This window comes from Struthio camelus, chromosome 1, assembly GCF_040807025.1.
Source record: "Struthio camelus isolate bStrCam1 chromosome 1, bStrCam1.hap1, whole genome shotgun sequence".
Lineage (NCBI taxonomy): Eukaryota > Metazoa > Chordata > Aves > Struthioniformes > Struthionidae > Struthio > Struthio camelus.
The window spans coordinates 163,943,463-163,967,629 of record NC_090942.1 but is presented as its reverse complement, the minus strand read 5'-3'; the positions used below and the strand labels follow the sequence as shown (position 1 = coordinate 163,967,629).

Here is a 24,167-nt window from a genome sequence, read left to right as displayed (position 1 = left end):
ATCTCCCAGGCAAATGGATTCTACATTGAGAAGCTGGATTAAGGGGATTGGAACCTTTATGTGACTGCATTCAGGAAAATCATAAGTCTTTGAAAGTTTGACAATAGATATAGAGCCTTATTTCTGAGGGTGTAGGAGGTTGGCCCACTCTTTCACTTCAAGTGGTATTGCAAATGCTCAGCACAGGTGAAAATCAAACTGTGAAAGTATTTGCTACCAATAAAAAAAACAAGTCACTATTTATACCTAGTAGGAAATTTGGGAAACTGAGTAAAAATACACTCTGGGATAACAGAGGTGCTTCTTTGTGCTTTCCGTTCCTGTAATTCTAATAACAATTCAGAAGACCCACAAGTATTCTGTCCTGATACCACTCCTATAGTTTTGTGGCTGCCTAAACTTAAAGTGGACCTAACCTACTATCACTTATGTCCCAGCAGAGACCTGTTGATGTAAGTCTCAGTTTTAGTGTGTTTGGCTGTATGGGTCCTGTGATGAGCAAACTGAATAAAACATAGATTTCTTTGGTAGGGCTACAACAATGTACCATATCCTTCAAGAAGTATGAGTAAGTAGGGCTTTCAGTGGTGTGTAACTTGAAACCTAAGCAGTCCTCATTTTCCTAAATGTCAAAGTCACAGCAACAGATAAAGTACAAGCAATTAAAGCAGAGTTCCTATTGATATGGCCCCATCTTGATGGTCTCCTAATTCACAACTAAGTTAATAGATTAAATGTAAATAAGGTTCTTCAAACCTCTGTTTTCTGCCTGTTTGAGCTTCTTTATTCAGTGTTTCTCTACTACTGAAAACATCAGTTTCTTTTCTACATAGCATTTATGTCAGCAAGAAGGAGGATTTTGAAGTTTTGAGTCTTACTCATAAAACTAGTGCCTCCAGAAATGGTGGAGATACAGAATATGCTTCTATACCGAAAGTATATTCAGTTTTTTAGAACCTGTAAGATATAGTTCTGTCTTCTTTTGTCTGGAAACAAAATGTGTGAAGAAGGAAAAAATGGCCCATATTTGATATAAAATGTAATATTAAAGTATCTATATTGTGATTTTTTAAGTAATAAGAAGTGTAATGGTGTGATGCCTTGAAAGAATCAGAGAATTTGAAAAGCTGCGACCCTCTTTGTTTTATATTATCTGGCTGTGCGGAGTGAAAATGTATCAAAAGTTTCCATTGTGAGGTGGCTGAAATTCTTTATATCAGAAAATATCAATGCCAAGGGACTCGCTCTTAACGGCATCAAAGCTAATTCTACCTGAACAATCCCCACTTTGTGGGTAGAAAGATCTTATGTGCCTATAAAGAGATCTGCCAAAGCACAAAATGATCAAATGTTGAAATTATTAACCACCAGAAGACCTGTAAACTTAGTGCAGTAGTTGACAGCTTCTTGCACAGAAAGTTTATCAAGCTGCAGGGACCCTAGAATTTCTTTTTAATTAATCACATAATTCTGAATGTTCATTTTTTACTAGTCTTACTTGCTGCTGCTATCATTAAACTACCTTTGTTGTTGTTATAAAATGTCATTACCTGGCTGTGCATTGATCTTCACTGTGGGGATTTTCGTTCTTATATGTATATTAACAAGCTATGTACAGCTTCAGTTATTTTCTGGTCAATAGAAGCTACAATGCAAAATTGAGGGCTTTCCCCATTTTTTAAAAATGTGTCAGATTTTAAACTATCTCTATGAAAAAGTAGAGATCATTCATTGTAGGTAACAGGAGTAAATAATAAAGCCAAATGATGTGTGTTCTAGCTCATGAGATCTGTTGTCACAGTATGAACCTGTCTGAATTCTGTTTTCATAGAATTCTTATTCGGGAACTTGCCGAGAATTTTTCAAGACTAATTGATTGGAAAATTAATACAGAAAATGTATTTATTTTGCTTTGTTGTGTCATCATTTTATAGTTGTAAAAGATTCAGTGACAGAGCTGTAGCATTTCATTATGTGTTTAAGGCTTTGACAGCTGGTCTTGTGGATTTTTTAGATATTTTGACCTATCCTGTTTACTTCACCTGTGAACTGTCAAATGTGTGTGTGTGCGTGTGTGTCACTTTTCATAGTTGGCAGTAATGAGTATGATTGCTTTGAAAATTGGTGTAGTTAGGTAGAGAGAAGGGTGTTTTTTTTTGGGGGGGGGTAGAACAAAATTAGGCTTTTGGGGTCAACTTCAGTTGTCTGCAGTGAAGGATTTTTACTTTATATATTTTTTTAAATAAAAACCAAGCCCAGAGGTACTAAAGTTTTCAATTACCACATCTATTGACTGGGAAGACAGGAGGCATTATTCCATTTCAAAGTTTCCCTTTTCTCCTTCTCCAGTCCTTCCCCAAAACTGCAAAACAGTGAGGCAGAGGTTAGGCAACAACTGTGTTGAGGTCCATGCTTATCGTACCGAATGATATCCTTGCCAAGTCATTGGCTGGTACAGACAGGCATCAAGTTTTCATTGTTGTGTTGTGGGGAGAGATTGATTTGTGGTTAGGAGATCAGGAGACGGACCATCGCTTTGTTCTACGTTTGTCCTGTGTCCAGATCTCTTGCTTGCGTAAGCAATAGATGATAATAGTGTTTGACATGCTCTTTAAGAAAAACTACTTGAAAAAAAGTTCTCCCTGGGGAAAAAAAAATCCCATGTTCCATGTCTTGCATTTCTCCCTCCCATAATTCCAGATGCTAGCCTAAAAAACTTTTCCTGTACAAGGTAAAGAAGGAGCCACTGCTGTTGCCACTTCTCTGCCCTTAGTGGTTTAGGCATCCCAACAGGTGGCAGATATGGCCAAGTGTAAAGTTTCTGCTTGCATGCAAATAACAAGTAAAAGATGAAGACTACCAAAACATATATGCTGGATCTTTTTTCCTAGTGAAGTATTTTTCAGTTTTCCTTAAAGAGCGTTTGAATGTCCCTAGCTGAAAAGCTTTTATTTGTGGTGGGAGCAGAGGAGAGGAGGAGAATTAAGCTTAGTTCTCTAAACTTATCCTTTTTGCCTTAATCTTGCATGAGTATTTGATAATAAACATCACAAGTGATTAGCTGTACGAACCAGAGAATCCAGCCTGGGTCCACAGAAGAGCTCAGTGTGGTATGCGGATGGCATGTTGATGTTTAATTCCCAGGGCGCAATCATCAGAACCCAGCATTAACCTCTTAGGTATCCGAAAGACTTAGAGTGCTTAAATTTTTTGCAATAAAACTCATAAGATGTGTAGAGTGTTGCTAGTGTGCATGCCTAGAGTTTCCTCTACCTTGCCTGGACTGAAGAGTTTGAATAAATGCATTGCGTCTTTCTGTACCTGCATCCTTTGAGGGACCTAAACTGGCACTCCCACCCCTCCATTAGCAAAGATTTACTAGTGTCGAATTCAGCATAAAATGTAGCAGCCACTCTCACTTTTGCCTGTCCCGCGTGGAGGCAAGTGATTGGAGCACTTTTTGTTGAAGCTGTACTGATGTAGCCAAGAATACAAGGTTCATGAGGCTGGAGACTGAGGGCCCGAGGAGGAGTGTGGTGCCTGGCCTGCTGTGAGTTTACTAGGCTGGAAGGAGAAGAGAGCCTGAGCCTTGGTTTCTACTTCTGGGACTGCTCACAGATTTTATCCAGTGACTGTTTTTCACACAACTGAATAAACATATACTTGACCTTACATTATATGAACGTATAGTAAGGAAAACTTAGTCCAGTAAGTTAAATCATTTTCTGAGAAGTTTGTAAATTTGGGCATCGCTGTTAGTTTAACAACACAGGACCTGCACTCCTCCATTAATTCTTTAGAACTGCTTGTTCAACATAAGTTTTAAGACTGGCCTGAACTAAAGACTAAACTAAATTTAAAAAATTAAATATAAAATGTATTTAAAAGTGTGATTTATTGATTATATCAGCTAAGATCAACTGTTCCACTTCTCGCAGTCTTTCCGGTTCTACCAGTACCATCCTTTCTGCAGGGGGGATGTATAATGTACATTAGTTTGTTTCTGTGGGCATTTATTACAGCCACACAGAACAGTTCCTGGAGAGGTTTTATATTTCTTATTTAGCAGCAGTGAAAATTGCAATTATTCTATTAACTGGGCTTGCCACTATGGCAAAGAAAATTTTTTGGACTGTAAGGAGGGAATGTTTGTTTTCTCTGGCTGCTCTTTGCATATGCTGCTCCAATTATAATTAAACATGAATATTTATCCATAAAACGGAGCTCTTTTAAAGTTTAGTTAAATTGATTTTTAAGATCCATGATACAGACATAGGCAACCTGTCTTGTGTTTTGTATAATGTTATTCATTACACAGAGCTAATAGGCAGAGAGTAGCGAATCAATAAAACATCACCGTGCACATCAAATGCAACATTATGGCTGTAAGTTCTTCATCAGGAAGAATCTGTAGGGGGAAAAAGGAAACAAAAAGCTAGATCAAAAGCAATGTGGGGAATTAATGTGGAGAAGATGAAAGGGAAGGAGGCGAACAATAGAGTTGATGTAAGTGGAGGATTAAGTAAAGCAGAAGCAATCATTTTTTATGGGACAGATGAAAAGAAATTGAGAATAATTGTTGCAGGAGGTGCAAGTAGTGGCAAGTTGAAAATGACATGTATTTAATGGCCATATGAAAACCAAGGCTTGTCCATGATTTGTGCTATCGTGCATTTTCCAGAAGTAGCTTCCTAACTCGCTCTTATAGTATCATATACTAATAGCTCTTGTAGTATCATGCGCTGTTCTAACAATGGCATTCACAAAAGCTTATTGGATTCTTTCAGAAGTTAAAACGCTGTGGGAGCGTCATTCAATATTGTTTAGCTCGCGGTAACAATTTTATTTTAAATACTTGAAGCCAGCCAAGTCTTCCATTCATGCCTGCTGACCCTTTGTACATGCAACACTAGGTTAAGTAACTTGTTTAAAGGTATGTTCATAGGCATATAGCTCATTACTTGCTACGGCTTATAACATGCACTGTTTACTTCACTGTCCAAAAAGATCCTAAAATACAGGATAAACTGAAATTATTGTTAGGGCAAAATTACATCCGCTTTTAAGTATACTTAGTGCTATTAATAATGTCTTAAGGTTAAGGAAAGCCTGTCTTCCAAAAAAATGTGCATGGACTGACACTCAGCTGCATTAGAGGGAGCCCTTTGGGAAGAACTAGGACTGCTGCTTCCTTTCATGACTGTCCTCTGCTGCACTGCACCTTGTGTAGAGGGTAAAGGCACCCCAAACCCTGCTTCTCAGCTCTTTGACTCCTCGCAGCGCCTCACAGAGGAGCAGCGGTACTGCCGAACGTCTGTATCCTTCACTTGGGAAAGACAGACGAGGAAAAACTGAAGGGACAGTGCTACCTTCTTTCTTGGGCCTTTATCCCACAGCTAATCCAATATGCGCCTTGCCTCTACCGCTGAGGTGGAAGAGGCATTTGTTCACAGAGGGAACTATTTGTTTGTTGGCTTAAGAGATTTTTCTCCTGACTCATCCTAGTTTTCTCCTTAATTTTATCCCATTACTCATACTGTTCAGGAGCAGTGATTATGATACCTTTTAGAGATTTTCATATCATTATTGTAATTCCTTCTCTCCCATCCTCCGCTTGCCAAAGCGTATCTGTAAGTCAAAGCGTTAGACGTGGTGGTGTCTAGAGTGTAATTTTAAACGGAAAGCAAGTGTGGTGATATGTAGGCCTGTTACTAAAAACGTGAGTGTTGACCCCTTTGAGTTTTTGGTATTTGTCAATAGTATATTCAGGACCTGCTCACCCAGTCCTTGTTGCTCTTTCTGTACTGTCCTCAAATTGTCAGCCTTTTTTGAATAATGACACCCTGAACTAGATAGACAAAATTGTGCTAGGCTTTTTGTAGTTGTTTCACTACCATTTATGATGCCCATTTTAACATGTGAATGCAACTTTGTTAATGTTTTTTTTTCTAGGTGGGGCACTTCTGTAGACGGGGACTGTGATTTTCCTGCTCTGAGATGTTGTCCCCTCTCTTTTGAATCTGAGGTTATACTAGCTATTTTGGCTTTTTATTGAATGCCAAACTCATTTCTAGTTTTTTGATGTTTTAACTTTACTGGCCTTTTTTCCCGATCTTTTTTTCCTTTTTTTCCTAATCCGCTTTTGGAATTTCATTGAAAATGCTGTGCTGCTCTTTGAGCACTTTGTCTACTCTTCATTTTTAACTTTGCCTACTTTCTCACTAGTATGGTATTACATTTCCTGTTGATATACTTGCATAGAGCTCTCTTAAGTGTTTTAAAAATATTGGGGAAAGCTTATCATATTTGTTTTGGTTTTGCTTTGTTTCATTCATTCTTAAATTTCCCGTTGTGATGCATTGCTGCTTTGGATTTTAGGTGTAGACTGTAGTAAGCCCTGTTTCCCCAAAGAACACATTGTGCAGTTATGTTTTTCCGTGTTTTTCCGTGTTTTGTGTATAGTACAGAGCAAAATCCTTAATGTTGATCTTTCATCTTGTACCTTCCAGTCTCTCTGACACTTCCTACTACTCCTTTGTGTTGTAATGTCAGAATTAAATCTCTCTTCTTAGGTGAGAGAGACTGAATTTCACCCTTTTGAGACCAAATTAAGATGATGGGCTGAGTGTTCCCCTAGAGCAAGTCATTAGATTTAAACTCCAGCTGTTTGTACACAGTATGCGTGTACTGTCTTTGTCACGTCTGGGCGAATGACTTTGGCTGGCTGGTCATTTTAAGAGCAGAGGTGCCCTGGTAGAGGTTGTTGTGAGAACGGAAGCAAAGTTAGTTCGGGAGCATTGTGTTCCTTGCGTTGAGCTCATCCCTTTTCTTCCCTTTAAAAAGGGAGGAACTTCTTTTAAGGAGATTTTTGTATCCTTTGATCCCTGGTTGGAGCACCTCTGCACTGTGGTGCAGGGACTGTATTAAATGACTGGACTAGTGGAATTTGTATGTGATGACTGTATGAGGGTCCCTGTCTGCTGTATTTCTTTAGCACATGTTGGATAGAGCCCGGCCAGGCGGGGCCCTAAGCTCAGGAATTGGGCCTTTGCGTAAGGAGTTAGGGGCAAGTAGGAAAACACTAGTATCTCTGAGGACTGACTGCTAGAGCTTTAAATATGGAAGCATTGTTCCAGATGTAGACTTTCCTTGCATTTTCCCTGTCAATGGGAATTTTAATGATATTTTGTGGCTGCATTGGAAAATATGAAATGATGGCTGTTAGACTAAAAGGAGATTTTTTTTCTTTTAAGTTTTCAGAAAAAGATCGTATCAGAAGCCTCAAGATAATAACTGCACACATGCAAGTAATACTAATAGAGTTTCTAAGAGGTCCCAAGCATGTTCAGAGATAGCTGTACAATAGGATTCTATGCAGGACAAGCCTTCTATGACAAAACCTTTAAAAACAAAAGTGTCCGTACATTTCTCTTGGTATTTAAACAGGCAAAGATAATAGAGACTGCGATGTCAGGGTGCCCTGTTCTTTCTTTAGGTTTTGCTGCCTAAGTAGTAGATCCCATTATTGTTTTGTACTCTGTGCCTTTTCTTCTAAATTGATATCTCCAGCATTCCTCATTGTTGTAGTAAATATGTGTTTCTGGCTTAATGTAAGAGGATTTGCATGTTTTATTTAGGACAGTGTAAAATTTACTCCATCCCTGTTGACAACTTTTATAAAGATGTGTATTTTTGATTTGCCGAAGGACTGAATATTTATAGGTGATTAAAATAAAGAGGTTGTTTAGCAGGTGCTGACTGCAATTGGTAGTTACAGTATCATAATCACTTCATGAGGTTTCTCCGTTGAGGAAATTATCTTTGTTTAATGCTAAAGGATGTAGGTAATCTGTCTCTAATGCCAAATTATTTCAGGGTGTGCACTTTACTTTTTCCCCTACATTTACGTAGTTCGGAAAACTGTGAGTGTTCCAAACAACTGGTGGAACAGTTTCCATATCAACTTTTATGTGCTAAAAATGCAATTAAGTTCGTTCAACCCAAAACATAAAGAATTAAATGTAATTAACATAGGATTTTGTTTTGAGGAAATATTTCTTATTTAATTGATTCTTTTAGCATGGTGAATTTGAGTTTACCCTGGTAAAAGTCAGTAGCAAGCCACTATCACCTAATTAAATGTGAGTTGTTGGAACTATGAGGAAATACGAAATTCCAGCAGACATCTATTTACCACAGTACTTTTCTGCTTTTTGAGTGAATCCATGGTTATGGGTTTGTTAACATAAACAATGCAATCCCATTAACTGGTAAGATAAATAGCATTAGATGTAAAACATCTTTTTCACATTGCTACATGACCTGATTTGTTCTGCTTATGGAAGGAAACACTTCAGAACTTTTTAATATTTCCTCTTTTGCATAGATGGTTCATGGCTCTTATGATATCCCTCCTTCTCCCTGTTGCTTCAGCTTCTGCTCCTTATCCCTTGTGTGCTGGGCTGCATTCTTCCTTTATCCTTAACACCTCTAAAGCTGTGACACTCTATTATTCCTTTTTCTGTGCTTATTTTAAAAACTAGAGGGTGTTTCTACAGAGGGAATATGCTTGTTATTACTCCTGATAATGCCTTACAGTCCTGTCTTTTCCCTGCAAGGTGGTTTATGTGTTTGATAAAAATGCATATTGCTGTATTGATACTGCCCAAGCATGCCCAAGAGGAAAGATTCAAGTGTGTGTTTGTGGAGCAGGGAATGGTGGAAGGGATTTGGTAAGCATCTGATGGTCTCACTTCTGTCCAGCTCCTGGAAAGTCTTCAGTTAAAACGCTCACTTTACTTTTAAAGTTAATAAACATGGAAACAAACCAAACAATGGAAATAGGTTTGCAGATATTTTTTTCTGCATCTAGTCTCCTCTTCCCCAATGCTTACTTTTATTTCAAAAATTAAGGTTTCTTCTTTTAACTTATAGCTTTAAAAGTAAGAAAAGGTTTCTTAGGACCTCTTTGTTCTGCTAGCTGGCCAACCATAGAACTGTTCTAGTTGTTAGTATGTATTTTTTAAATCCAACTGATTAATGCAACATGCAGATGTGTTCCCTTTGGCTATTTGATTGAAGGGCATACATTGGATCTGAAGCAGATGATGTTAAAATAAGCTGGTCTTTAAAAAAAATCAGTTTTAATTCCATAGTATTCTTATCATTGTCCTGAAGCATCTAGGGGCAATTTGGGGAAGATACGCAACAGGAGATATTTTGCATGTAAAGCTTTTAGTGTAAGTAAGTGGTGAATAACCTTGGGCTGGGGATAACCTAAGGACCGCTGTTGACCTATATCCTGTTGTGACAGCTGAGAGCAGCAGGTTGGAACTGCTGGATGAAATCCATACCCAGTTGCCCACTGTATTTTCTTCTTGTCACTATACAATGTCAAATCAAAGACACTTTTTTTTTTTTTCTGTTGCCTTTTCTAATTGTTTTCTAATTTAAAGAGAAGATAGCCTTGCTACTAGGGCAGTGCAATAGCACAATTAATTGAAATCAGTGGCAGGCTGTGTCCAGCTACAAAGCTGGACATCCACCCTACAAAACTAAGGCAAGGTGCAATATTTCCAAGTATACTTCCAAGTTTAATAAAGGAATGCTTTTCTTTCTCATTACCTACTTTGGAGCTTGCTGATTTTGTTGGATGTCCATACCAAGTTGTAAATGATGTGTGAAATAAAAGACTTCTGCTCAGTTGATGGACATGGTCCTCATGATTGCACATGCTCTTCATGTTGCTGTGTGTGGTGCTTTGTTTAGAGCAGGCACAGAAGTCTACCTAATCCATAATTCACTTTAGAAAGGAGATAGAAATGAGACCACTTGGAACAAAAGAACTTTTTGCTGCTGGGGTTATGTGTGTGTGTATGCCTTATCTGCCTATCTGCTTTAACAAAAATGTTCTCTTAAGAAGAAAATTAGAAAAAAAATCCTAATTTAAGTTCTGTGATGGTATCTTTTCAAATAGGTATCCTGGCAGTGGTACTGGGAATTCCTCAATAGCCAGCATTAATTCCCACCCTTCTTCCCAGATTAAGAAAAGAAAAATTAGAGGTTCAAGAGCTGTGCATGACTGGCAGTTAGGGTAGGAATTCTTGAATTTGTGACTCTGAGCTTGAGATCCAGCTTTTAGTGATGCTGTCTTTCTAGCTAAATCTTTTTGTAGCTTGTATACGCTTGTTGCATAACTTTCACTCAGTGAATATATATATATACATTGGATTAATGCTTTAGAAAACTATTCCAAAATGTGTTTTTTGCCTAAAATGGTAGCTTTAATCTGTCTTGTTTCATAGTGGCATTATGATATTATCATGTCATTTTGGAGTTTACACAGTTAAGTGAGACAGGACTTGGGATCACTGTGTGCCTCTGAAGTGAGAGAATGGAAACTCTGCAGCTGAAAGACAGTTAGGAATCAGAGTTGCTTAGGGCATTCAGTATACGGGCATGAATATACCATATCGATATAGATTTTACTAACGCAATTTTCCCTGCCAGCATAATGCTCTTAATGACCCAGATTCTGCCGTTGCTGTCTGTACTAGACTCCTCTTCAAGACATAAAAGGAGACTATCCCCAAAACATTATCTACCAGCCACGGAAACCGGGAGTGTGACACAAATTTGAAAGTGCCCAATATGCATGGCAAAGCAGCAGCAGTGTTTGAACCACCTGCACAGTTTCCCAGCCACCTAGGAGAAGTGCACGTACCCAGGCTGGAGCATATTTAGCCAGGCAAAGCTGGGGAATTCCTGCCTCTGAAGCACCTGGAATAGGAAAGAAGGCCTTTTGCTCTCTATTTCTATTCTGCGTTGGGCCTAAAATAACAAACCACATAATCCCCAAACCACCTGTGCTTTGGCACAAACACATTTGGGTCAAGCCATTGCCAGCAAACTTGAACAATTTCCTAATAGCTGATTTCTCTCCTTGCATATTTTTACCTGTTTTTTTTTTTTTTTTTTAAACTTTACTACGTTTAGGCAGGTTACAAATATGAACTATCTTCTTAGCAGTGACTCCACGAGAAGTAGTGAAACAAAGCATTTGCTACAAGGCAGTATGTTTGCTGTGTACAGCCTCTCTAGTAGGTGTTTCAAAGAGGACAGCAGCTTTGGTGAGTTGCCGTAAGAAAGCTCTTACTGATTAGAAGTGATATAGGGCCATCTCTCCCCTCTCTCATCTTGTTTTGTTTTGATTCTGTTGTTTTTGGAGCTGATACATGTTCCAGACTTCTCTCCTAACCCTCTAGGCGGGCATGCTCCATTTCTAGCATATACCAAAGTGGCTAATGGTAATTTGCATCTGCATGTGCTACCTTAAAGAAAAAAGAGACAGTTTGAATCTGTGCATATTTGTTTGCTTTACTGTAGTGACTGTGGGCTATTTGCTGTTCTTGTGATTGTGGGCTGCCAGTTCTATGAATGTGCTTAATACTTTGAAAATTTGAAAGAAGTGATGGCACCCTGTGCAATGTCAAAATGTGCATTTGAAGTAAAAGCCTAGCAATTCAGATCTTCTGGTCTTGTTCATAGCAGGTAAAAGGCTGCCTTGATGACACTTAGAGCAAATGAATTTCTCTCCTGCAGTCATGCACTGAATAAATTGCTTGATCTAGTTCGGTACAAAAGGCCATGATCTATAAATAGTTAACAGAGCTTTATTCAGGGCAAGTGATCTGTAGACTGGAACTCTCTCTTGGGGTCTTTTTTAAAAGTAAGTGATAATATGAACAAAAAAAGAAAAGTTTATGAAAAAAAGAGGCACTTTTAATGAGATTGAAACTCAGATATTTTAACTTCCTTTTGAAAGTACCTGGACAACCACTTCAAAAGCGTGAAAAGCTAGTCTTACCGTCAATTGAAGAAGAAGAAAAGAAAAGATCTGTGCCTGTTAATCCGATGTGAATATATTTTGTAAACAACAAGCTGAAAATGCGAGCTCCAACAACAAAGTATTTAATTTGAATGAAAGATATTTCTGTCATACAAACTTAAGTGCTTTCAGCTTCATTTATAAGCCAGTGTTTGCAGTCTTGATGCCAGATCTTTTTGTTACATTTTTATGAATTTGTTGATACACTGCACTGTTTACCACAGGACCTATCTGTCCTGTTTACTCTTGAATGCATTTTTTGGCAGCTGATCTTAAAGGTTTTTAAACCATTGCTAATTGTGATAAGCCAAACCTTGTAATACATTTTAGGGTGCTAAAGGAAGCATTCAAGTTTCTTCATGTGTCATTCTCAAAAGAAAGCATAAGAAATACATATCTACAGAACCAGAAGGAAGAAGCTTCCCTTTTTATGGCATTTTCAGCTTTATTTTTTTTTAAAATGAGATAAGGCCAGTCATCTTGAAAGTTGTGTTAATGTGGATTCCACTGAAGCTGCCTGTGTGCCTCATGCATGTGAAACTCAGGCAGATGAAGGTTACTGCCTTGATCAATTACAATTTTTTAAATTAGCATGGTGGGACTGTTGTGTTACAGACCACCTGATCTGAGTGAGGAAGTGGACAAAGCCTTCTTTAAAAACTGGAGGAAGTCTCTGCATCAGAGATAGTGGTTCTCATGGGGGACTTTATTCTCTCAACATCTGCTGGAAGGAAGTGCAACATGGTGGGACGCAAGCAGTCAAGAAGATTTCTGGAGGGCATTGGGGACAACTGGCTGACACAGGTACTGGTTAATACAGGTATAGGAGCCCCTTCCCTGGCTGATGGTGAGCCAGGGTGACAGCTAGATCAGTTGTTCACTAACAAGGAAGAACTGGATGGGGACATGATAAAAAATGGCAGCCTTGCCTGCGGCAACTATAAAGTACTGAAAGTATCCTGAAGGGAGTGAAGAAGGAGATTAACAAAGTACTGACCCTGAACTTTATGCTAGCAGATTTTATCTTATTCTTTATTTATTTAGCTAGTAGGTGCAATCCCTTGGGAGGCAGCTCTGAAGAGCAAAGGAGCTCCGGAAAGCTGGCAGGTCTTTAAGGACAGCATCCTCCAAGCACAAGAACAGTCCATCCTTGATACTCAGGAAAACAAGCAGATGTATCAGGAGATTGGCTTGGCTAAGCAGGGAAGTCATGGCAGAGCTTCGGTGCAAAAAGGCAGTATACAGGTGGTGGAAGCAGGGACAAGTCCCTGACCAACACAACTGCCTTCTAGGATAAAATGATTTGGTTTTAGGACCAATCCTGCTTAGTATCCTAATCAGTGACCTGGAGGAGGCAATGGGGTGTATGCTTATCAATTTTGGAGATGATGCAAGATTTCAGGAACCAGTCAAGGACAGTCAAGGACTCAAGGACAGTGCTGCCATCCATGGGGACCTAGACAGGCAGGAGTGATGGGACAATGTGAAGTATATGAACTTTAAAGATTCTTAGGTCCTGTACTTGGGAAGAAAGAATCCCTTGCAGTGATACAGTCTGGGGGAATGACTGTCTGAAGAGCAGCACTGCAGAAAAGGACCTGGGAGCCTTGGCAAACAGCAAGCTGAACATGAGCCAGCAGTGCGTCCTGGCAACAAAGAAGGACAGCAGCATTCTGTGCTGTGTTAGCAGAAGCACAGCCAGTAGATTGAGAGAAGTGATTTTTCTGCTTTTCTTGACACTCATTAGAATACCATGTCCAGTTTTGGGCCCCCCAATACAAGAAAGATATTGACAAAGTACAGTCGGTTCAGGGGAGGGCCACCTAGGTGGTCAAGGGGGCTGGAGCGCTTGCTGTAGGAGAGAGGGCAGAGGGAACTGGGTCTTGTTCAGCATTTCAAAAGAAAGGCTTTGGGTGGACCTAACAGCAGCCTACCAGTGCCTACCTACAAGGAGGTTATCCAGAAGACAGAACTGGGCTTGAAGTGGTGCGTGCCAGGAGAAGAGACAGCAGGCACAAATTGAAGGCGAGAGGGTCAGACAGGATAGAAGGAGAAATTTTTTCATAATGAGGACAGTCAAGCAGTGGAGGTTGCCCGGACACATTGTGCAGTCTCACAGAATCACAGAACAGTTGAAGGTTGGAAAGGACCTCTGGACATCATCTAGTCCAAACCCCCTACTCAAGCAGGGTCCTCTAGAGCACATTGCACAGGATTTCATCCAAGCAAGTTTTGAATATCTCCAGAGGAGGAGACTCCACAATCTCTCTGGGCAACCTGTTCCAGTGCTCAGTCACCCTCACAGGAAAGAAGTTTTTCTTTGCATTCAGATGGAACTTCCTGTGTTTCAGTTTGTGCCTGTTGCCTCTCGTCCTGTCACTGGGCACCATGGAGAAGAGTCTGGCCCCATCCTCTTGACCCCTTCCCTTCATATACTTGTACACATTGATGAGATCCCCCCTCAGGCTTCTTTTCTCCAGGCTGAACAGGCCCAGCTCTCTCAGCCTTTCTTCATAGGAGAGATGCTCCAGTCCCCTCATAATCTCTGTAGCCCTCCGCTGGACTCCCTGCAGTAGCACCATGTCTCTCTTGTCCTGGGGAGCCCAGAACTGGACACAGGACTCCAGGTGAGGCCTCCCCAGGGCTGAGGAGAGGGGGAGGATCGGGGGGATGCAGGAGACCATTGGCCTTCTTGGCCACAAGGGCACATTGCTGGCTCATGTTTAACTTGTTGTCCACCAGGACTCCCAGGGCCTTCTCGGCAGAGCTGCTTTCCAGCAGGTCAACTCCCAGCCTGTCCTGCCGCATGGGGTCATTCCTCCCTAGGGGCAGGACCCTGCACTTGCCTTTGTTGAACTTCCTGAGGTTCCTCTCCACCCAACTCTCCAGCCTGTCCAGGTCCCTCTGAAGGGCAGCACAGCCTTCTGGTGTGTCAGCCACTCCTCCCAGTTTCAAGCTTGCTGAGGGTGCCCTCTGTGCCTTCCTCCAGGTCATTGATGAATACATTGAACAAGACGGGAGCCAGGACTGACCCCTGGGGGACACTGCTAGCTACAGGCCTCCAACTAGACTCTGCACCCCTGACCACAACCCTCTGAGCTCTGCCTTTCAGCCAGTTCTCAATCCACCTCACTGTCCACTCATCTAGCCCACACTTCCTGAGCTTACCTAGGAGGATGTGATGGGAGACAGTGTCCAAAGCCTTGCTGAAGGCCAGGGAGACAACATCCACTGCTCTGCCCTCATCTCCCCAGCCAGTCATTCCGTCATAGAAGGCTATCAGATTGGTCAAGCATGCTTTCCCTTTGGTGAATCCATGCTGACTACTCCTGATCACCTTCTTGTCCTCCAGATGCTTAGTGAGGACCTCCAGGAGGAGCTGTTCCATCACCTTGCCAGGCATGGAGGGGAGGCTGACAGGCCTGTAGTTTCCTGGCTCCTCCTTCTTGCCCTTTTGGAAGACTGGTGTGACACTGGCTTTCTTCCAGTCCTCAGACACCTCTCTTGTTCTCCAGGACCTTTCCAAGATGATGGAGAGTGGCCTAGCGATAACATCCGCCCGCTCTCTCAGCACTCGTGGGTGCATCCCATCAGGGCCCATGGATTTGTGGATGTCTCCATCCTTAGAAGTTTTCAAGGCTCATTTGAACAAAGCCCTGAGCAACCTGGGCTGACCTCATAGTCGATGCTACTTTGAGTAGGAGTTTGGACTAGATGACCTCTTAGCCTACATTATCCTATGATTCTAATCCTTCTCAATTCTCCTAAAGATTAGGTAAGCAGTGGCTGAGCAAAGCCAAAGCGTTGAGTGGAGCCCCATAATAACAACGAAGACAATCTTAGGTGATGCCTACTTGCTCAGAATTCCAAAGTATATGCCCCTTTTTTTTTCAAGGTAGTTCAAGACAATGCAGATGAGTTGAAGAAAATTGTGTAGGAAGACTAGATGATTGCCAAGACAGCTCTGCAGATGACCAGAAATGCTTGTGGACGCAGCCTCCAGGTGGCTGGTCATTTTCATGATAATGAAACATGTTGTATTTATTAGCTTTAGGAATATTCAGAGATGAAAGACAGTGTTTGAGCTCTCCTGCTGGCTGGGAAAGAGCACTTTACATGAAGGATTAGCAAGGTACTTTATACCTTAAAATGCCTGGAGTTTTATGCATCATTCTTCTAAAGGAAGCCTACGAATGACCAGCCACTTGCAGTCTTTGATCTTACTCCTTAGGATACACAGGACAATGAAAAGCAAGGGACAATAACTTTGGCACAAGAACAGAGTTGCCATTTTTCTTTTATTCCATGTGCTGCTCCATTAGCTGGACAGCAGATTGTATGAGAATTCTAGGAATTTTGTGAAAACTGGTCAGGAACCAAACACCACTTTATCAAACTCTGTTTGGATTAGTCTGAGATCACCCCAGACTATTATTTATTAATACAGCTATTTACGTTTTCACCTTCTCTTGCCACCTCCCCTTCTGTGCAAGAAGCAATGCCTCTCCCTTACCTGACTCATAAGAAGGGAGAGAATCTGCTTGCTTTCTTTGGTACAGTAGATGATATTTAACAATAACATAGGTGAACAGGTTTTCACCTGAGGCAGTTATTTCTCCCAGAGGGCATTTTTGATTCGTTTAGCCTTGAGGAAGGTGTTCAAACGTATATGCTACCTGAGGCTTACAACAGTAACGCTTACTGCCATTTCTCCTTCCATGCAAGATGATTTCTAGGTTGCAGTTTGTAGAATCCTTTCTCCCCACAGGTTGTGCTTTAGTTTTACAGTGGAGCTAAATTAACACCAGCAGAAGGATTTGTTGTTTGTATTCTCTACGGCACTGAGTATTCGTATATCTCCTTTCAATATTAATTTGTGTTTCCCTATTTGAAGGCTGAAGATGTTTCACATCTTCATAGACAGCTGTCTTGATAAGAGAAAGTTTTCAGCAAGACAAGTCTGCAGAGCATAACTTTTTATTTGGTTCAGCTGATGAAATGGGGAAAGCGAGTACTTTTGCTATTGCAAGCGGTAGAATGCAGGGGTGGAAGGAATCAGGGCAGTGGTGGTATAACCCAGTAGCAGGGCGAGGACTCTGGACCAGGAGCTGAACCAAAAGCCTGGAACCATCGAGTTAAACCACTGTGCCCAGAGGCGAAGCTGGAACCATGGAATCAAGTCAGCAGTTTCAAGCTGCTCAGACTAAGACAGGCATTAGGAAGAGCGGGCATAGGGTTTTGAAGCATCAGGCAGGAAACAACTGCTGTAGCTGCCCTCCAATCTCCTGGAAAACCACCTTCATTTCCAGGAGAAAAGAAGTGACATGTGCCAGATGTATCTGAGACTCTGCATTAGTAAATTAACAGGGCTGTAACACTCAGGCTTGTGCTGCCTCCCTTAATTGCCTGACATGCATATAAAATGCCAAATGATGTTCTCAAAAGGAAGCTGAATGCAGATTATGCCCTACATCTCTTTGCACTATTAGTTAGCTGGTACCTATCCTGCTGAACATCAGGAGCTCAGTCCACAAGAGGTGAAGGGGCTGCTACTTGTGTAGTTCAGGTGCGTGCCAGCATCAGTCTGCAAAGTTGTGACAGAGGAGAAAGCTGTTGACCTTTTTCTAGCACTGTGTCTTGGACTTGTCATTCCTCTTTTTGAGACCTCACTCTACAATGGCCTTTGAATTGGAAATAATTTTAAAGGAGAACTATGGCTTCTTATCTTTTATATCCTTACACAGGAACAAACAAACCTATTAAAAAAAAAAAAAAAAAAAGCTTAACCCAGCCCCATCAGTAGCGATGTGTTAGCAGCAATTCAAACCACCATGGTTACTCTAGCGTAATTCTTCCCCACACATGTGACACTCAAGCATACAGAGGCATATGCTTGGAGCTGAGTAGCTGAGGCTATGTCTGGACTGTATAGTTAGAATATAAACACAATGTGGCCCACTGCATGAGTGATTTGGCTGGGATATTTTCCATATAATTCAAGTGCCATCATCCTTTGAGAGATGTGTTCCTTGATGGCTGTCTCATGAGCACAGAAACAAACAAAACAGAAAATAGCCAATGTTAAGTTTTCATTAGTTTTCGGGGAAAAAACAAGCCTAAACCAAAAAAGCCCTGGTTTTATTATTGCGTACATTGCCAGAGAAGATCTTAATGCCAATGCAAACTCCAAACATGTTATTTGAACATTGTGTCTATTTCCCTGTCTCCATCAACTAACTTTGCTTGGCTACTCTTTGCTGAGCTACTCTTACTTTGCATGGCTTCTCTGCAGAAGGAAGAGGTATTTTCTCTATCAGGTAAAGTACTGCTTGTGATTTCCACTTCTACTCCTTCTCCCCTTGACTGTTTTTTATTTTCTTCCTCTGCTTTCCCCTGATACAGAGTTCCTTGTCTGTAGTGAAAGTAACGTGTTCCCTAGGTGGATAAATCTCTTATCTTCAGTCCTTACTTCATTTTCTCTGATGGCCTCCTTGCTTTACCATCCTGCCAACTGGAGCAGAGACAACCAACTTCCCTGCGATATTCTTGGCTTCACATCAAAATCTTCCCAAGCTGCATGTAGCACGGTGAGCTCCAGGTGAAAGCAGCTGTCTGAGATCCTGTAGCTCCATTATATGAGGGGACTGCTGCAGTTTCTTGGGGTATTCATTAGTTCAGATAACATATATTTTTTCCTCTGGTCCTTTATTAATTTTTGAATGGAGACAAGAAGTAGAGATAACATTGCCTGCTGGTTTTCCTATTCCACATAAACAACGATAGTGTTCCCAGAGTGCCGCCACAGTTTAGACCTGCTCTAGGCTTTGATTGCTAGCATCTCTTCTTTCATGCTGGCTCCTGCCAGAAATTCTTCAGTGCTAACTTAATCTGGAATCAGTGATGACTAGACTTGTACACACCCTTGTGAGGGATTCTAAACATGTCATTTGCCACGGTGACACACTTGATTTTCTTTTCTTTAGCTCCTCTGTACAGTGACAAAAGAGCTAATGCGAAAATTGGTTTTTTTCGTGGAGATACTGACTTGCACCTTGCCACTGGGACACCTTTCACTTAAGATTTAGATGTCAGCTGAAGCTTTTCTATGAGTAAATATTGCAGTACAACCACCACAGTATGCAATTGGTGGCCAATAGTTTGGCATGCTTTAATACCGTTGCCTTCCCTGGAGAAACATGGTAAATGATCTTCTCAGGTCTAGGTTCCAGTGCAGACAGTTTTTCTTTGTTATAGTGATAGTGACAGTGACAGTGATGGATAGCTTTGTTAAAAATTATCTTACCAAAGTTCAATTGCTAATCAAAAGAGTGGTGAGACAGAGCAACAGATTTGCCGTATTCTGTTGGGAATGTCTTTTTCAGATGTTTCTGCTGTTCTCAATAAATACAGTACTTGCTGATTCAGCTTTGCTGATATTGGGCTGGATTCACTGGTGTGTTCCAGCTGCTTTGCAGTGCTCGGGCAATGCAAAACAGCTGGAGGTCTGGTTTAACTCAAACCAGGTTTATGGCTGTTTTGCGTCACTGGAACAGTGTAAAGTATCTGAAGCATGCCAGCTAATCTGGCCTATTGGTGAACCATTATAAATGACTTGTTTTTCTTCGTGTTCTTTACTTGTAAATTTATTTATAGCTTAAACCTATAGAAATTGAGTAGATTGTATCACTTAAAGACAGATTTTGTATTCTGAAGTAAAGTGTCTATAAAATTTGAGCTTTTTTAAGCCAGAGGTTTTTTTTTCCACAACTGAAATGAAACTATCAAATTATATGTTGTTCCCCTGCACTTGTCTATTACGAGTTTCTTTTAAGTTACGCTAAGATTACTGTTCCCAGTTCTTATTATCAGATGAAACAATTATTAGTCTTTGTGATCTAAAAGAGCTAGTTTTAAATGTTTCATTTTGCCAAAAATAGGTTCAGATCTTTTTCTAAATACAGTGATTTCCTTCTATTTTGATGAGAACGTATGCAATATTTGTGACATTGTCAATATTGTCTGTAATTTAGCGATTTAAAATATTTTGGAGATTGTGGAAAATCAGCCAACCAGTATTTTTCTTCTTTTTGTAGTAAAACGTATGCTTTAAGTCATATTTACCTACCTTAGATATCATGGTGAATGTTAAAAACACTCTGTAAACATTAATCTATAACTGGGTTATTCTACATGTCGTAATGTTTTTGTTCTTAATCTGACTCTTCCTCTGAGGCTCTTGTGGAATTGAGTGTGTTTGTGTGTACTTTTTAACAGACAATATTGTACAATGGAAGGATAACGTAAGTGTCGTTACACCTTCTTTGTAGTGCACAAGTGTGCCTATAGTTTTTCAAAACTCAGCAATTTTGCTTTTCATGTAGAAATATTTTGGTATAAAAATTATGGGATGATTTTTTAAAAAATTTCTTTCTGGACAGCCTTACTGACATTTAAGTCAGAAATTGCATTTCTTTGATCAGATGTAGATTAAGAGAAAACATGACAGAATTTGCGAAGTTTTTCTGGACTTAGAGATAAAACACCAAAGATTTAATTACTGCCTCATATTAATTAAGATAACAATGCAAAACCCTTCATTAGAAGCACAGGAAAAGTTCTTTCTTGGTCCTTGGAGAGAATATTATATGCAAGCCCTGTTGTGTGGGTTGCAAGGTGTCACTGGAATTTATATGCATTACTTGTCTAATTGCAGTAAATGTAGCATATCCAGATAGGTTTAAAAGTTGGATGGCTGTTTGTTACTTGCTAGAATTCACTTGAAACCTTGCTACTCGGAGGCAGCTGTTCACAGGTCCTTCACCTCTCCCCAGAGATGGCTAGAAGACTGTTGTTGGACCCTGTCTTTTATGGCAGAAGCGGTAAACATGACAGGTTGTTTGGGAGCCATCTGTTTTAAAATGGTTGCTGCTTTGTATGCAGTAATGAACTTGAGATCAGTTTTCTGTCTGTCTTCGTAGTAACAGTCTTGTTTGGTGTCACAACAGGTGGAAGTTGATGGGATGAAACTGAACGTGACCGGTGAATGGAACCTGGCTTCACCCTTGTTGTCTGTCACCATTGATGGCACTCAGAGGACTATACAGGTAAATTCATCAACACTTTATTTGTAGAGCTGCGATAACTACATGCTTTTAGATACACAAATAATGTTGATACATGGGGTCTAAACTTACTGTATCGTAAAATTGATGTTACGCTGTGCAGATAACATAATCTTGCCCTTCTACTTTGAAGGCATCCAGAACATCAGTGAGATGAGCTCCTCTAGAATTGCTAGGGAAGCTTTTGTACTTCTCAAATGTCTTCCATTTGAAGAGAAATCACTTACTTTAGACAGAAATTTACCCCAGATCCTAGTATCTCTTCACTTAATGTGTATGAGGAGCTATGATTTCTTAAGGAATAACCTTAGGAAATAAAGTAAGAATTACTCTTTACAGAAAGGAGGGGTTCTACAGTAAAACTATTCTCTTTCTGATGTTTGAATCATCATCACAGGTTTTTTTCTCTTTTGGGCCTTTGCAGATGGGAAGCCACAGGACAACATATCTCCCATGTTCTTGCTTTTATAAAATATTATTAGTTCCATAATTTGAAAAGAAAAACATAAAAAAACATCCAAAACCTGTATGACTCTGACAAAAGAAGGCTAAGAAGTTTAATGTAGGTTTAATGTAGATTCTTTCCTTCTGACCACTTACGTGTTTGAAAACAACTCCAAACAAAATGATCTCTCTAACTGTAAGTTTTCTGAAGGTAATGCTAGTCAGGTGTTATGTATTTGTTAAGAAACCTTTTATTAATATCTATCTATTGATCCTGGAAATCAGTGAAAGGAAAACAAAATGTCAAAACTTTGAAATAAATTAAAGCATTTTTCTACATACAGTATTATCTGTCTGTCTGTCAATCTATCTGTCTATCTATTTTATATACATTTATTAGTGATACCCTGATCAGGTTTCTGATGTTAATTCACAGTGAAATATATGTGTTTTTTTGCATTTTCAACCCTGGTGAAATTCCCAAATGAAAACGTTGTTTTTCCTATGACTGAATTGAAAAGATTGCAACTTTATGAAAATAAATATTGTCTCTTTTAAGGATGGTATTGACTGAGAGTGAAATTTTCATTATACGTCCAAATAAATTCTGGACGTAATTTCTGTAGGTTTCTTGGAAGGTTAATGGCATCTTCAGGTTGTCTGTCTAAAATAACTCTACACTCTAAAGTGTAGTTTTATATTTTGATACCGGTCCATTTTACTGGTATTTATTTTATAGTACATAATCCCTAATATTGAATAGGAAACAATACTAATGTATGAACATACAAAATCTCTTTAGGAGAAAAGTGTTATATTCGGCATGAATAACTGTATTCGGAAGGCCTCACTGCAAACTATTGGGACATATGTATAACAATTACATAGCATTATACAACTCTCTCAGTATAACTAATAAAAAAGGCCAGGTAACCAAAAGTGTAATATTTGAAATGGCACGTAAATTTAGTTTCAAAATTAATGATCATCAGATCTGGACATGCTTTTTGCTAGGAGGTGAGCCAGCAATAGTGTTGCTTGCACTGCTGGAATACAACCAAATTGTATGAAATACTACAGGAGTAACCACAATAACAAGCAGTGAACTGACTGAATGGTATTTATCCAACAGAAGATGAAATAAGCACATATATTGTTGCTTTCTGAGATATTATCCGTAAGTCTTTGTTTTTAGCAAAGAAAGCCAGTAGCATGAAAAGTTATTAATCTTTTAGTGTATGTACGTAACATTATAAAAACCCTAAACTTGACCTCTGATATCCGCTCACTGGAATCTAAATTGGTTTTTTGGTTATATATGTCTCTAGACTTGCCCCACTGCAAGAACCAAATTAGACAAGTGTATTCCTGTAGGTCAATTTGTCTCCAAAAGCAATTGACTCCTGAGTCTTGAAGTATCTTCTTTCAGCAAGACTTAGCCCTAGAGCCATTTAAGCAACAAATATGGATGAATCGAATAATTCCAGCTGTGCTTTATTAATTTTCAGCCGATCTAATTTCTCTTCATAGTTGGTTTCGTTCTTCTAAATTTGCTCAACCAGGTACAGTCTTTGTGAACAGTATACTTCTTTGAAGGTTTGATGTATTCACCTTTGGCTTGATCTTGCAGTCTGGCCCCAGCGAAGCACTTAAGCACAGAAGCAGGAAATAAATAATTTTAAAATGTTTTGGTTTAAAATGTATTTATGTAAATTATTGTCTAGACATTCAAATTGTTGCATATCGGTCGCACATATAAAAGTAAGTAATTAGGCAGGCTTATCTATTTCTGCTCCTCTGTTAAAGGCTCAATTTGGATTAGAGCAAAAGCAGAGCACCAGCTCGGCCATGCTTGAGGTTAAGAAGACCTCTGAGTTTAAAAATCAGGTTTTCTAAGGCTGCCTCTAGATGGGGGAACCTGGGAATATATCTGAGCTGCTGAGGAGAAGTAGATGCCCTGGTCAAAGCCTGTCTAGGGCATTATCAGGGCACAGCTAGGCTGTGCAGCAGCCCCCTCCCTCAGGCTTTGTTCGCTTTGCAGGGAAGCCCATCTGTGCAGCAGATGGGCGCTGCGGAGTGCCTGGCCAGGTCCCCAGATGATAGAGGGACCAGCGCCCTGGGGGAGACTGCAGGTCTGTTTTGCTGTAGCATAAGGGCTCTACAGTCTTTATGCTGGCTTGGATTGCTCTGAAATCCATAGGATCTTGTAGAAGGTTATGAAATGGGGAAAACTTGGACTCATTTGAGCAAGAGATTCCTGAGATACAGCTCTCTGGAGGCAGGGTGTAGAGCAGACCCCATAGCATTTCTTGAAGGACACAGATTCCGTCACTGGGCTTTTTTGTTATTTTGTAATTCCTCAGCTGGAATTACAGTGGTCCCAGTTTCTCAGCATTTCCCCCACTTATGACTAGAACCTACCTCCCATTTGGGGAGTCTGAATGCAATGCAGTGTGAAGTGTAGGATTTTGTTTTTAAAGTACGTATGTACCAGACAAACTGCAATTTGTGCATACAAGAATACTTTTCCAAAATGGTTTTCCATACCAAAGATTTTCAGTGGCTCTGGAGCCTGAGTTCTTGTCAATTCAAAATCTACTACTGCTGAAAATTGAAGAAGTAACTATAGGCATTTGTTACAATATGTCTCCATGAGGATTTAGACTTGAAGGGATAGCTTGTTATTTAAAATACATACCTAAAATATATTTACA

General features: G+C 40.0%; 1 protein-coding gene across 3 annotated transcripts in view; it reads left to right on the top strand.

Moving 5' to 3' along the window:
* Nucleotides 1-24,167, top strand: part of PCCA (propionyl-CoA carboxylase subunit alpha) — a 314,254-nt gene that overhangs the window by 217,105 nt on the left and 72,982 nt on the right. For 2 of the 3 annotated variants that reach the window (XM_068928028.1, XM_068928023.1), the window contains one exon: nucleotides 20,893-20,991. In XM_068928028.1, coding sequence (XP_068784129.1) covers nucleotides 20,893-20,991 — 99 coding nt within the window. Of the gene's footprint in view, nucleotides 1-20,892; nucleotides 20,992-21,433; nucleotides 21,794-24,167 lie in introns of those variants that run through there. The other variant, XM_068928032.1, reaches the window with a different exon arrangement.